The sequence below is a fragment of the Sycon ciliatum genome, chromosome 1, assembly GCF_964019385.1.
Source record: "Sycon ciliatum chromosome 1, ocSycCili1.1, whole genome shotgun sequence".
In the NCBI taxonomy this organism is placed as follows: Eukaryota; Metazoa; Porifera; class Calcarea; order Leucosolenida; family Sycettidae; genus Sycon; species Sycon ciliatum.
In genome coordinates, this window is record NC_088643.1 from 18,946,694 (window position 1) to 18,962,319 (window position 15,626).

The following is a 15,626-nucleotide window of genomic DNA, read 5'->3' on the forward strand; positions in this document are numbered from 1 at the left end:
TTGGTTACCAACAAGTCAAGACATGAGTTGGCACCCGCTGATGAAGTGTATGTTGGGAAACTCACTAGTTGTTGGAGCCCAAGCATTGAAAAAACTGTCTGTAGGTTGGTACCGGCTGTAGAGCAGGGGGTTCGGACGAACCCCCTAAAATAATTTCGACCATGGGTCCAGTCGATTTTTTTGTGGTATCCAAGTAACGTTAGTTATATTAGTCAAGTGCGCAGCCCGCGAAGTGTAGCGTAGATCTACCGCGTAGCCAGTAGACTTCATGATTCACTGGCATGCATCCTGCATGCAGGCATGCAGTGCAGGTCAAGGCATGCAGTGGTTGGGACTGTTGTACGCGTACCGGTCCGTTCGAATCGAAGTGTCTGTACGTACGCGTATCATGTGACTTGAAACGATCGACAGTTCACTCAAGTGGTGGAGCAAAAGGTGGAAAAACTGCCACTTGTCCTACTCTCCCCTGACTCACTTGTGAGGTCTGCATTCGCCACTAACCGGGCACTAAGCCTAGGCTAAGGTGTGCAAGGCATAGGCATAGTGGTGGCCTGCGGAAGCCAAGGCTAGTTTGTGTGTTTCTGAACATTCAAGCGATGCCAACGCGAATCCCGCGAATTATTATTATTATTGTCCTCCTTTAGCCTAGTTTAGGCTTTACCTTCCTTGTCGTTTTGTTTTATTTCGCGCTGGCTGGACTGTAGATTTCCTCCGTCGCAGTACGAAGATAATGTTTGTGTTTGTCGTGTAGTTCGCCATGTCGCGGTGGAGCAAAAGGTGGAAAAACTGCCACTTGTCCTCCTTACCTTCCTTGTCGTTTTGTTTTATTTCGCGCTGGCTGGACTGTAGGCTTCCTCCGTCGCAGTACAAAGATAACGTTTGTGTTTGTCGTGTAGTTTGCCATGTCGCGACGTCTGCCAAAGAGGCGAGCGGCCGATCAGTTGCCATTGAGCTTGGCTTGAACTTCGTTCCGCCGTGTACGGCGCGAATGTGACGACACGGAGTCCCAGCCGGAGGACAGTCAGAGAACTTCGCCTTCCGTCAGTTCGGAAAATGCTGCAGTCACGGCCTTTAGTTTCTGCCTGTGCTGCAGCTTTGTACTTTGTAAGGCTCTAAACGCATTACCCTTGTCTTGTTGGCCAAGGGCTACCGTGACTATAAAGATTTTCCAACTCCCGGTGTAGTGGGTTACTAGCGAACCGAAAACAGTTTGAAGCGAATTTAATTCTGTGCACTCGAAAAAAATTGAACCCCCCCTGAAAAATTCCTGGATCCGCCCCTGTAGAGGTGGAGTCAGAAGAGCACCAATCATTATATTTGGCATTAAAATCCCCCGTCAGGAAGCAGTCACACTCGTCATAGCAAGAGGACTGTATAGCATCGGCCAGCATATCCGAGAAGAAGGACAATTGTTCCGCCGTTTGGGAAGGGGGTCGATACATGCAACATACAAGAATAGGGTTAGAGGTGCATTGAGACTTAACTTCCACCCAGGTAGATTCACAGCCCTGATGCTGCAGGTCGGGTCTGTGGAGAATATGTTGAAAAGCATCAGTCCGGACAAGCACGGCGACGCCACCATATCCTCTAGTGAAAGAGTGTGCATTTCTGTTCTCGTGTGCTGGTCTGTCTCTTCTGAAACAGGAATAGCCCGGTACATGCACGGAAACAGATGGGCACAGCCAGGTCTCCGTGAGGCAAACAATACTTGGCTTAGTGCTCTCCAGAACAATCGAAAGTTCAGCTAATTTATTGACGAGAGACCGACAATTCATGGTTATCAGCGTTAGGTCGGATTCTGATCTGGGGTAGAATGGGGTAGCATGCAAGTTGAGGGAAGACATAGACAACATGATTATGACGAGGAACTATCACCACCACGTTCAGTCACGTTGGTACCGTCGGCAAAGCGCCACTTACGGACGGTGTGGCTAATTGTTGCCGGCCAAAATCCTGCACTGAGTATTTTGCCTTCATCCATCGCTAGGACAGTCAGTCGTGCATATGCTGTGCCAAAGGTCCGGGATTCGCTAATACTGCAATTGAGCACCTCAACCTCACGGTCCTTGCACCAGTCAGTAATTGCGTTAGCGCTACACTCCATGTGGACATTGCCCACGTAGAACACAGATTTCGCGACTTTTTCTACGCCTGTAAGGATGTTGGGGTTAGCTGGGGCCACAGGCTTCACGTACCGGGACGTGACCCGACGCCGTACAACTTCGGCCCAGCCATCCGAACTGCTTCCCGTATATTCACTTGTACTAGTTGTAGCCAATGTTGATCTGGTTGGTGCAGCCGGTGGTGTTTCAGTGCGTGATGAGGTCTGGTGTACATGTGTCGATGTTTGGGAAGTGCGGGTACGGGTGGTAGAGTGTGCGTTGGGGGGAGTACGAGTCCGAGTGACGGTTTCCCTCACCCCAGCCCCTGTACTACCTGAACTAGCTACACTACTGTACGTTGTACTCGGGGTTGTAGATTGTGCAATCAGGTTTGGACTCCCGCCTTCCTCAAGGTGTATCATCTTCGCCACGAGGCCATCAATGGTTGCTTTCATTTCTCTAACTTCCCTATCCCTGTCCTCCCTGAGGGAGACCATTTCCACAGTTAATGCAGTGATAGTCGAGGACAGTGCACTGATAGAGCTCACTAGCGCTGGCATACCTGATTTGCCGATGTCCATGGCGCGAAGTTGAAGTACAAGGTCCGGTCGGGCCAACGAGTCCACACCTGCAAGTCCTGACTTTTTGGCCAAGTCACGAATCCCCCCATCCAGCAGCAAGGCCAGGTCCATATTTGAGTTCTCCACCATATTAGGGCTGGGACTAGTTCCAGGTTCACCTATACTTACAAAAGTGGCCGAAAGGCTATTCCATAGATGGAAAGGCAGGAGCTAAAAACTTGCTTCCTACTCCTACGACTTGGGTGACAGAGAAAGTGGTCAGAATCGTGAAATCTTTAAATTATCAAGTTTTCCAGAGTTTTGACTCCACCTGAGGTGAAAATTCCCATGCAAACACACGCACACACGCACACACACACACACACACACACACACCTCAGACCTCAGACATGCCCATCGCGGAAGCGATGATAGCGAACAGCTATCTTAGACATAGCAACTTGTGCTGGGATTACACATGCACACACACACACACACACACCCACACACACACACATACACACACACACACACACACACACACACACACACACACATACACACACACACACACACACACACACACACACACACAGCCTCACTTACAGTTTCCCAGGACGGGGAAGTAGAGCGGCAGTGACACGATTGACCTGGGTAATGCTATCACTTGCAGCACATACTCATAGCCGCCTTCAAGAGACACGCGTGGAGTAAAGTCCGCCGTACCGTTGCGCGTTGGAACGATATGCACATACTCGGAACAAGGAGCAGGGTCGCTTGTTTTCTTAATGCACACACCGTACTGGAAGAAAAGAGTGTGAACAGTGAGACGCACGTTCATTTTGACGGTTATGTTCTCCCATCCCGGTCTGATAGGTGTGAGTTGAATGATGTCCTCCGGTGAGCTGCCATTGTAGAAGACTGACTCTTGTAACCAAGTTATCATCGTTGGTGGTAAACCTGTGTAAAAGTCACCGCGTTAGGATCCGCGTTCACCAGCAGCAGAGAACATATGCTTGTTAGGACAATGTAGCACAGCTTACCACCCTCTTACCACCCTCTCACCACCCTCTTACCACCCTCTCACTACCCTCTTACCACCCTCTCACTACCTTCTCACCACCTCCTCACTACCCTCTTACCACCTTCTCACTACCTTCTCACTACCCTCTTACCACCCTCTCACTACCCTCTCACCACCCTCTTACCACCCTCTTACCACCCTCTCACCACCCTCTCACTGCCCTCTTACCACCCTCTTACCACCCTCTTACCACCCTCTTACCACCCTCTTACCACCCTCTTACCACCCTCTCACTACCCTCTTACCACCCTCTTACCACCCTCTCTAAGATTCCACGCCATTTCGGTGCCCTCAAGTTCAGCGCCAACCAGGTGAGCGTGACCGTTTCAGTGCCATGAACCCAAGCGCCGGATTTCACAACGCCACATACTTCAGCGCTGTATACTTCGGCGCCAGCAGATACGCGCCGAATATCTCGGCGCCACATAAATCAGCGCCATATATTTCAGTGCCAAATACGTCAGCGCGACCTTTCTCAGCGTGACAGATCTAAGCGCCATGTTTCTCAGCGCCAATTTATTACTATACAATGTATGTGTGAACATCACCTGTTATGACTATGACTGTACAAGTATTGACTTTGCGCTGTACTGTATCACGCTGTACTTTATCACGCTGAACTGTACCGCGCTGTACTTGATCGTGCTGAACTACTTCCCGCTGTAAATTATCGTGCCTTACGTTTTCGCGCCAAGTTGCTGGCGCTGTACTTTGCCGCGCTGATACTAGTACTTCGAAGTAGTCATGGCACTGAAGAAGCTGGCGCTGTGAAATCATGCGCTGAAGTTCTGGCGCTAAAATGTATCGCGCTGAAATGGTGGCGCTGAAGTGGCAAGTCACCCTCTCTAAGTTGGTTGTGTTTCTCAGACACTATTGTATAGCCGGTTGTAGCGTGGATGAGTGAACTAGTTACTTGACTTCATACCACCCTCTCCTGGAGCATACCGGGTATGTGTGAAAACTAGCTGTACACAGCAAAGCGGTTTGAGATTCCTCAAAGTCATGAATAAAATCATGGCCTGTACAGAACAAGAACGGTTGGAATACATGCCATGGGACATAAAAAGCAACTTGAACCAAGGAAGTAAGATCATTATGCTGTTGGTGCTAGTCTAGATTCTCTAGCCCATGCACCCCCTCCCTCCCCCCCCCCAACCCTCTGGCCAACCCACCTAACTATAACATGCACATTCTCTCGTACAAGAGGGGGGGGGGGGTGAAATGAATTTGTCCAACTTGGATTTTGCAAACATTCCTTCATGCTAGTTATTTCAAAGATCGATTGCTGCACCCACTGCCTGCAGCTCTAACTACACGTAGACAGGCGCATGGCATGACTAGAGAAACATTTGCTGTAAAAACATTGTTGTTTGTGCGTTCTCCTGTATGGCAAAGCCAACTTCAGTCCAACTTCAGACCAACATATCCGTCATGAGCCTCAGACACACCACCACACCACGCACCACTTGCAGTAACATTTTCCAACCAACGCCAAGCAATACCTGCCAAGTACTTGTAGAAGCCCATGGCGGCCACGGTGCGCCTGAAGCCCCGTTCGTCAAAGCTCTCCACACGCCTGATGAACGCACTGCTGCTCAAGTTGACGTTAGCCACAAAGGGAAAGTCCCTCTCGGAGAGACCACCTGCCTCAAACACTGGTACAAATAGACTTGAGTTACTCTTGTAATGATAGATCCGTGCACGGTAGGACAGTGCCGCAGGATCCGGGTTGGGCGCGGGGATCGTAAACATAGCTGCAATGCAACAGAACACAAATGCACAGTGTTCGATCACCAAAAGACACATGAGCAATCACTGTGTGGGCTCAGCAATCCACTGAAGTTGTAATGTGTGACATTATATCTAATGTGCCACCTGGACGTTGCATCATGGTGTCTGCATCATGTACTTCGGACGGTTGTGTTTGTTAAAGTTTGCTTGCACCCCATGGGATGCATCTGGCAAAGGGACGTCCTGACTTTTGTGGGAAGCAAAGGCGACGAGGATGAGGAGGTAAACAACGTCCTAATTAGGTCTCTTATTGGCGCGAGTCGCCATCGGAAGAATACAGAATAATAATGTGAACACTCACTGCAACTATCGATATCTCAGTGCAACTAGCAGTATTTCAGTGCAGCTAGCAGTCTCTAATCCCTCATTATGTCAAAACTTAATGTAGCCATTATTGTTATTAGGCCAAACTAAAGAAGGTGTGTGGTTCGACTAACATGGACATTTTTTTTACGGGCGGGCGGGCGGATTTTTTTTTTAAATATATTTTTTAGTACATGTAAATACACTGTACTGCCTTTAGACCCAGTACATCGGCATTATTACGCAGTGTTATGCCATACATGTTGTATAAAGGGATCACTGGCTAATACTTTGAAACATTGTGTAGCTCTGGAACGAGAAGAGAATAACTTCAAGCGGTGACTCCGACTGTCCAAATCATCATTAAGCAAATGAAGAACGATGCGAGTTGAAAGTAAGTTCGGGAACTACTTCGAAGTACAAATTGTACAATGTACCGGTACATGTATTGCTAGTTTGGTGTCGGCTTGCACGAATACATGGGCTTTTTCCATCGACGCTTCCTGTGCTTGCACACATGGAGCAGCAACTTACCGGTACAGGTGAAATATCGTTCCCAATACACGAGGAAAGTGCAATCTCGTCTGTCCTTCATCCCAAAACAGAAGGCCGTCCTTAATCTGGAACGAGGCAATCACTCTCAACCGGACGGTCACTTCAAAATAAGTCTCGCCAGTCTGCCGGTGGTCGTATCGAGTAGACTCTACTACATGTACCAGCACAAGGCAGCAGTCGTACCACTCACTGCACTGCACTGCAGTACAACTACAAGTCAAGTCCAAAAGGAGCCGCCAGCTGCGTCCGCAGACTCACGCGCATGCACGCTGCACAGCACGTAGACGTACGTGGACGTGTTCAGTCCACGTAGATCTACGTCAGTCACACGACAGCCCGCCGAAAAAAAGTTACGGTCGGGCTGAAAAATGTCGGTCGGTCGGGTGAGTCGAACCACAGACCTTCTTCAGTGTGGCCTTATTATTATTATTTATTAAGTAGTGGTTGCGACTTCGGCGATGATTTGTAAGAAAGGGTTTGCTCCCCACACCGGAGCTCGCGCTATTCCGCCGACGTTACTTGACACTTGACTGACTCACGACTGCCATCCAGAGCACACGAGAAGTCCATCGAACCTTCGACTCGGCAAACCTGCAAGAAAGCACCACTCCCTGCTCAATACACAGTGTTTCGGGGAATTCACCCCTCATCAGTTGAGCTTGAGTAGGCTGAGGAAGATTGTGCCTGAAGAGCACCACTTTTATAGTGCTCTCCAGGCACAAACATCACCAGGGATACAAACTTACAGAGACGCTCCGTTTCCAGCGCGACAAACACCTCGTGAACACCAGATAGCAGCGTGAGTCAGTGTCGCTCCTGGATGGTGAGACAGGCGTTGAGGACCCTCGGTCATTCGCAACGCTGTCACCTCCAAACCAACTAGTCGCAAGCCCGCACTGGGCACAACAGTACGAAGTAGTGGTTGCGACTTCGGCGATGATTTGTAAGAAAGGGTTTGCTCCCCACACCGGAGCTCGCGCTATTCCGCCGACGTTACTTGACACTTGACTGACTCACGACTGCCATCCAGAGCACACGAGAAGTCCATCGAACCTTCGACTCGGCAAACCTGCAAGAAAGCACCACTCCCTGCTCAATACACAGTGTTTCGGGGAATTCACCCCTCATCAGTTGAGCTTGAGTAGGCTGAGGAAGATTGTGCCTGAAGAGCACCACTTTTATAGTGCTCTCCAGGCACAAACATCACCAGGGATACAAACTTACAGAGACGCTCCGTTTCCAGCGCGACAAACACCATCCAGGAGCGACACTGACTCACGCTGCTATCTGGTGTTCACGAGGTGTTTGTCGCGCTGGAAACGGAGCGTCTCTGTAAGTTTGTATCCCTGGTGATGTTTGTGCCTGGAGAGCACTATAAAAGTGGTGCTCTTCAGGCACAATCTTCCTCAGCCTACTCAAGCTCAACTGATGAGGGGTGAATTCCCCGAAACACTGTGTATTGAGCAGGGAGTGGTGCTTTCTTGCAGGTTTGCCGAGTCGAAGGTTCGATGGACTTCTCGTGTGCTCTGGATGGCAGTCGTGAGTCAGTCAAGTGTCAAGTAACGTCGGCGGAATAGCGCGAGCTCCGGTGTGGGGAGCAAACCCTTTCTTATTATTATTTATTATTTTTATTAAAAGCATGTCCGCGTAGGTGGCGGGGATGCCACTTTCGCTTATACCATTCAGGATTGATGTCTGAAGAGTAATACGATACAATGAAATGACAGAAGTGACGTCAACAAAAGCCGTTAGCAACAATACCAATATGACTAATGGAAAACTTCATCTGAAGTATAAAATAAAACAGAATATGCATACAACATGTCTGCTCAGTCCTGTTAGGTGGGGCGGTTAGGTAGCTAGTGGTCTCTTAAAGTGTTTAGCTGTCTTTCAGTGTACCTAGCGGCCTCTCAAAGCAGCTGGCACCCCTCAATGCAGCCAGCGGTCTCTGAATGCAGCTAGCGGTCTCGGAATGTACCTAGTGGTCTCTCAATGTACCTAGCGGTCTCTCAATGTACCTAGCGGTCTCTCAATGTGCCTAGCGGTCTCTCAATGTACACAGCGGTCTCTCAATGTACACAACGGTCTCTGAATGCAGCTAGCGGTCTCTGAATGCAGCTAGCGGTCTCTGAATGCAGCTAGCGGTCTCTGAATGCAGCTAGCGGTCTCTCAAGGCACATAACGGTTTCTCAATGCACATAGACTTTTGTATATTAAAATTAGGCCACACCAAGTTGTTTCTATGTTTCGCGTCACCCGCCCGCGTACCTTTTCGAATCCTTGACAAGAAAAAAAAGAACCTAGACGAGCCAATCGATGGCTGTTCTGGCGAACATTCTCTAGCCAGTATGGCAGATCAGAGGTTATCAGCTTCTCGATAATCTTGCATTCCAGGCGATGGTACGTAGAAGGTGCGAGAGATGAAAATTTCTATTTTTCCAAGCCGTGCGGTAGGCCTAGGGCCTGCTCACCAAGCGAGCAGAGATTCCAAGTGTCAAGAACTTCGAGATTTTCCACGATTGTGATGGAGCGGGATCCCACTCGACTCGTGTCAAAATGCAGGAGGAGCCATCCATGAAATCTCTGTATGGCTCCAGCCCAGTCTGCCAGCTGTCCTGTGACGATTTATTGTCGTTTTGGATAGAAGTGACAATTTAGTAGTGGTATTCTGTGTGCAACATGGCTCAGTACACATAGAATGGATTTTGTTTTTTCTTCTGTTTTTGTTTTTTTCTGCCCGCCCGCGTGCCTTTTCCAGAAAATATCCGACGCGAAACATAGAATTAACTTGGTGTGGCCTTATATTAAAAAAATAGCGGTCTCAATGTGCCTAGCGGTCTCTCAATGTACACAGCGGTCTCTCAATGTACATAGCGGTCTCTCAATGTGCCTAGCGGTCTCTCAGTGCAGCTAGTAATATTTAATTACATGTACCTAGTGGTCCGAAAGGACGTAGGGACACCTTGACCTTTATATTGGATGTAACATCCCAGATGAATAGCATGAATGGCAAGACAAATTTTGCCTCCGCATCTTGGTTACTGGGAATTTTTTTTACATGAATATCGACGGACTTGCCCCTTCTGTTCATGCATTGCCCTGCTCTAGCAGTGGTTCATGAATCATCCCAGTCCACATTCCTTCTCCGTTTCTCTCTAGTAATGGTTCATGAATCCGCCCAGTCCACATTCCTTCTCCGTTTCTCTCCGTTTTTCTTTCCTCTCAGTTGCATCTTCCTCTCTGCTCTGTTTTATTTTCTCTTTTCGTTCGTCCCTCTTGATATTTGTACTTTGTACTGTTGAGGCAACAAACTGAAATAATAAAAACCAAACCAAACCAAAAAAAATGTAAAGCGCCCAATATCCACGGCACTAACTTTTGGTGAACTTCCACAACCAGCGAGTTTACGGTGGCAAATGTCCGCGGAGCACTGTGGCCACACATACACGACCACTGTTGAAGTTTGATTTTACGATGGTTAATATTCGTGTTATGCTCTTTTCGCAAAATTAGTAAACTTTAATACGCCGCAAACATCAGGCAGTTTACAGTACTCCGAAGTGCACACAGATAATATGCAGACCATCGTACCATCACGAATTTCGCATTTGAGTTCACAAACACTTTTCGGTTCGAGAACTAGAATGCAAAAATTCGCACTTTTCATTCAGAAAACCAGTCCGAACACGACTCGGGCATTTGAGTCAGGCAGTCATAAAGCTACTACGTTGTACAGTCGCTGTGAGCATGTCTGAACTGCTAGCGTCATGCATGCGTGAATTCTGTTTGCTAGCCCATAACACATTTGGGAATTTTGTTACTGAGTCAACTAACTTTCACTGCAGCGCAAACTCAAAGTCAAAATTGGTGGTGTAAATCCCTGCACGAGTGTTAATTCACGAATGGCAGACAACACAGAAACAAGTGCTAGTCTAAGAAAGGATCGCACGTATTGAAGTGCTCGCAGTGATCAACTCTGCTGCTACAACGTGGTTCAATCGTAGCCACTTACAGATCTGAGAGCGTAGTCTGAAGCGAAGGGTTGGTGAGTAGACACTGAAGGTATCGCAGCAACCCACTTTCTCCACACCACGGGCACGTGTTTCGTACGAGCCATCAGTGAACGTGCCCGGCAGAGAGTACGGCGAGAGACCTAACTGAACCCGGTGGGTAGTCCAGGCTGCCGCACCCAGCGGCCGGTGATCTAGCTCAACAGTCGTGTACCCTGGTACTCGGGGCAGCTCCACCGTTACCGTGCTGGCATTGTCGGCACTCGATGTTCCTCGTGCAGCGTCCACTGAAGACCACTCAACAGGTAGCGGGGCAGTTCCTGCGGATAAAATCAGCCACACATTTGGGAGTGGACAACAGTTACTGGTGAATACTCCCTGGTCTAATCCATCCAATCACAGTCAACCCATAGCCTCGCCATATAAAAGAACTCAGGGAAGAAATGGCAGGAAGAACAGAGCTCTAACAGAGCGAAACAGTTGCTGTCCACAGATTTGAGTATTATAAATTTACACAAGAGAGATTGGAAGCTTTGTCTAAACTCTGAGTTTCACATAATTATTACTATGATCATCAGGCAACATTATAAATTTACGACCATGCTCTAATGCAGGTCAAATCCAACTTGCTTGTTAACCCGACTGCTGCATGGACGATAAGTGCTGCGAATAGTGATTATGCACCCTGGCCTGAGTAGCTCGCTTGGCTAATTGAAAGTCTGCCGACCTGGGCCACACTATGTTGCTAATACATGCACAACCCCAGTCACAGCACACAAGTTGGTTGAGTTTGGCCGTCAGGAGGCCAGCGCAAGGTATCCGGGGCGCGGGTCTGATTCCAGCGAGGGGCAATGTGGTACCCCGCAGCGCAAGGGTAGCGTGATACCCTAAGCCAACGTGCGCGCTGCATGAGTAGCGTGATACTCGCCGAGCGCTTTTGCTGTTGCCTAGCAACGCGTTTCTGTCTTTCCTGGGCTCTGCTCGGTGAGGCCGAGAAGCCGCGTGTAGAGACCTGGCCCTGAGAAAATTCTCAGCCCTTGAGTACGCTTGAGTACGGGAAAATCCCCTACTTCGGTGACTGCTGGTTTGGCCTCGAACCCGACATGCTGTGCACGGGTTTTTGCAGTCTGAATCAGCCGTGTGTTGCCATTGAATTTCGTAACATGCATTGTACGATCAAGTCTAAAATTTGTGGACTCCTTCAGTAGCCCCTTAGCAACAGTTAAGGATACAGTTTTAGGTCAATGTTATAACGGAGGACATGCAGCATGTCTGTGTACGATGGTCCTACCAGTAGGACCGAGGTCTATGCAAGCTATCATTTTAAGAGAGCTCACCGGCTATTGGGTACATTGAGTTGACGAGGGATAGAGTTCGACGTGCGCCAAACGCATCGATGCCATCAACTCGAGTCAGGAAATAGCCTCTCCTGTATGCCAGAAGCACGATTTCATCAAAATCACCAGCAGAGAAGTTGGACCTCGAGTAAACGAGTCTGTAAGCATCCGAACTGGAAAAGTAACGGAAAATGTCCACCACGTAAACGAATTCATTGATGTATGTCGACCCATTTAGTCCAACACGGATTTGGCCTGCAAAGAAGACATTGAGAAAAGAATGGATACTGAATTGCCATGCCATTCGTGATTACGATCGTTAGCAAGGATAAGTTCAAGCCAGGCAATCGCTAGACCATGTGCACCAGTTTGAATTGCATGTATCACTTCATCTAATGGCAAAGTACACACTTATATATATTGTGCAACGCTCACTGCTCTTGGAGCATTTCGAGCACTCTTGGCGGGGTCTGCAGCTCTTTATAAAAATGCTTTGCTTCACGGAAACGTATTTCATTGCGAAGAGCTGCGCTTCGGACCTCTGAGCTGTGCTGAGGAGCTCTAACAGAGCGAAACAGTTGCTGTCCACAGATTTGAGTATATCTAATTATATACAGAGTTCACGGCGAAGTGGCGGCGCGGTGGTGAGCAGTGGAGCACAATCAGCTCAAGGGCCATCATGGCTCGCTTTCTCATCGGCGAGAGGGATGAGGTCCTGCAGGCTGGCAGGAGACGCCGCTCTGATTATTTCCTGACGGTGATCAACGTTTATGCGCCGACGAGCAAGGCCCCTCCAAACGTCAAGAATCAGTTTATGACGGACTTGCAGTCAGTTGTGTCTGACGTACGCCTGGTGATTTATTTGTGCTGTTGGGAGATTTCAATGCACGTGTTGGTTCTGGGCAGCGGGCTGCAGGTGGTGTTGGCCGTTTTGATGGGGTGCCAGACGATGAAATTGTTTGGGGCTCTGCTGTTGGTCAGTTTGGTTTGGGTGCGTGTAATGGAGCTTGTGAGGATTTGTTGATGTTTTGTGCTGCAAATAATCTGTCAATTATGAACACATGGTTCCGGAAGAAAGAGTCACGTAGAGGCACCTGGACACATCCTGCTACCCTTCAAGTACATGCCATCGACTTTGTTATGACGCGCGCAGATCAGCGCCATCTCTGCTTTGATGTTGGCGTTCTCCGTGGAGCCTGTTGTTGGACGGATCATTTCCTGGTTCGTGCAAAGTTGAACGTGGACTGGCGTGTGCGTCGCTCTGCATCTTCAAGGAGGCCTTTTGCTGTGCATCGTCTTCGCGACCGTGATACGCTCGTGGAATATCAGCAGAGGATTGAATCTGTTTGCACTGCTGCTCCCGGCGCCGGCACAGCAGAGGAACAATGGGAGTCGCTGAGGAACGACATGGGCACTGTGGCCGGTGACGTGTTTGGACATGGGCGACAGACTCAGCCGGACTGGTTCTTGTCCAGTAAGGACACCCTGGAGCCGCTCATTGCCGTCAAGCGACAAGCTAACGCAGACTATGTTTCTTGTGGCACGCCATCGTCTCGTAAGGTCTTGAGATCTGCCCAGCGAGCTGTGGGCAAGGCTGTTCGGTTAGATAAGGAGGCGTGGATCAGCGCAATTACGGATGAAGCTGAGGCCGCCCAGAGGTACGGCTCTGTCCGCTGAAAATGTATCAAGAAGTTGCGGGGAATGCACACTGGCCGACAGTCAGTGGTGACATCCAGCGTTCGGGATGAGAATGGCAACTTGACAGACGGTCCAGAGAGTTTGGGAGCTTGTTGGCATCGCCACTTTGATCGTGTCCTTAATGTTGAGAGTGTGTTTGATGCGGAAGTCATTGAATCCATGCCAGTGCTTGACATCAGGCAAAGTCTTGACGACCCGCCCTCTTTTGAGGAAGTGGTATTGGCGATCAGGAAGCTACACCCAGGCACTCCGGGTGGACAGTCTGGAATTGTCCCGGAAATGATTCTTGCTGGTGGCGAGGCCTTGCATGAGCGCGTCCACAATGTGATCAATGAGGTATGGACCTGCGGTTCTGCCGTGTCTGACTGGCGAAACGCAGAGATCGACCCTATCCCCAAGAAAGGTGACTTACGGTCCTGCGATAACTGGCGTGGCATCAGCCTCCTGGATGTGGTCGGCAAGGTCTTTGCTCGTGTTCTTCAGGGTCGCCTGCAGGCGGTGGCAGAGGATGTTCTGCCGGATTCCCAGTGCGGATTCCGCAGGGGCCGTGGCTGCAGTGACATGGTATTCACCGCAAGACAACTGATGGAGAAGGCAGTGGAGCACGATTCTGAGCTATATGTGCTTTTCGTCGATCTGCGCAAGGCCTACAGTAAGATAGGGCGCCGAAGAACGCAGGGGCTCGAGCGCAGCCTAGGAAAGTTCTTAAATTTTTGATTCTAGCCAGACCGTTCTTTTTCACACGCGCGCGGCGAGTCGAGTGACGTCATGACGTTTGTCATGTACATGTAGTGCAATCTAGTACTTCTAAACTAGTGGGTGTCGTAAATGGGAATGACTGTACATGTAGCAGTTACTGTTTACACGTGTACATGACATGTACTCACCTCCCATACATGTACAATGTTCCAAATTTTAAAAGTGTTCTTAAATCTGATAATTCTAGCCTGGACTGTTCTTAAATTTTGCCGGTTTTCCAGCCTGGGTGTTCTTCGGCGAGGTGTTCTTCGGCGCCCGATCTTACTGTATGATTCCATTCCGTGGTCTGCTTTGTGGCTTGTGCTCCGCAATCTGGGCATTCCTCCGAAGCTGCTTGGCCTTGTCCAGTCGCTCCACGAAGGCATGGAGGCGCGTGTTCGGCTCCCGAACGTCGTCACGGACAACATCAACGTCCGGAATGGCTTGCGTCAGGGCTGCACACTGGCGCCTACGCTCTTTAATCTGTATTTCTCTGCAGTGGTCTCTTCGTGGCATCGCCAGTCTTCTGTTCCGGGTGTACGGGTCCGCTACCGTGTCGGCAGGAAGCTCGTTGGGGATCGGACCGCCAAGTCTCGACTGGCCTCCACTGACGTCACAGAGTCCCAGTTTGCTGATGATGCGGCTCTCTACACCACCTCTTTGAGCCACCTGGAGACGATGACAAACGAGTTTGTGTCCTGTGCTTCGGGTTGGGGTCCAACTGTGAGCGTCCAGAAGACCAAGGTCATGGCGGTGAACTGCTCTGACCCGCCACCTTCCATTGATCTTCAGGATGGAGGAAGTGTGGAGGTTGTAAACAGCTTTACCTATCTTGGCAGTGTCCTGAGTGCAGGCGGTGCTCTGGACAAGGAGCTCACCTCCCGCCTTGCCAAGGCCTCTCGTGCTTTTGGCGCTCTCCAAAAGCCAATCTTCGAGTGTAGCGGCCTATCCATTAAGTCTAAGCGTCTTGTCTACAAGGCCATTGTCCTCCCTACCCTCTTCTATGGAGCAGAGACTTGGCCCATGAAGGCCCGGCAGATGAATCGCCTGAATCTGTTTCATCGTTCATGCGTCCGTTCCATCTTGGGAGTCTCAAGGAGCGATCAGCACTCCCGTCATCTTACTACTGCTGATCTAGCCCAGAGAGCGCGTCTCCCTGAGGAGATTGGCACTCTTCTGCGTGAGGACCGTCTGCGAGTACCGTCTGTGAGTGAAGCGGATCTGGAGGAACAACTCCCCTCACGGGACGAGCAGCTAGCAAATGGGAAACAAGTGGTCTGTACAGAAACGGAGGATGAGACAGATGATCAGAGGATGGAAGAGCAATTGGATGACGAAACGGTTGGTGAGGAGACAGAGGACGAGGCAGATGATGGTAGTGATGATGATCGTGAGGATGACGAGCGGAAAGAGGAAGAGGAAGATGAGATGGACGAGGAGGAGTCGGG

At 49.6% G+C, this 15,626-nt stretch overlaps 1 protein-coding gene across 1 annotated transcript in view; it reads right to left on the reverse strand.

Moving 5' to 3' along the window:
• The window catches only part of LOC135816594 (uncharacterized), a 230,806-nt gene that overhangs the window by 13,371 nt on the left and 201,809 nt on the right, over positions 1-15,626 (reverse strand). The window contains exons 33-36 of the mRNA XM_065329777.1: positions 11,743-11,997; positions 10,408-10,725; positions 5,249-5,500; positions 3,269-3,622 (exon numbers count right to left, since the gene is read on the reverse strand). Of these exons, the coding sequence (XP_065185849.1) occupies positions 3,269-3,622; positions 5,249-5,500; positions 10,408-10,725; positions 11,743-11,997 (1,179 nt within the window). The remainder of the gene's footprint in view (positions 1-3,268; positions 3,623-5,248; positions 5,501-10,407; positions 10,726-11,742; positions 11,998-15,626) is intronic.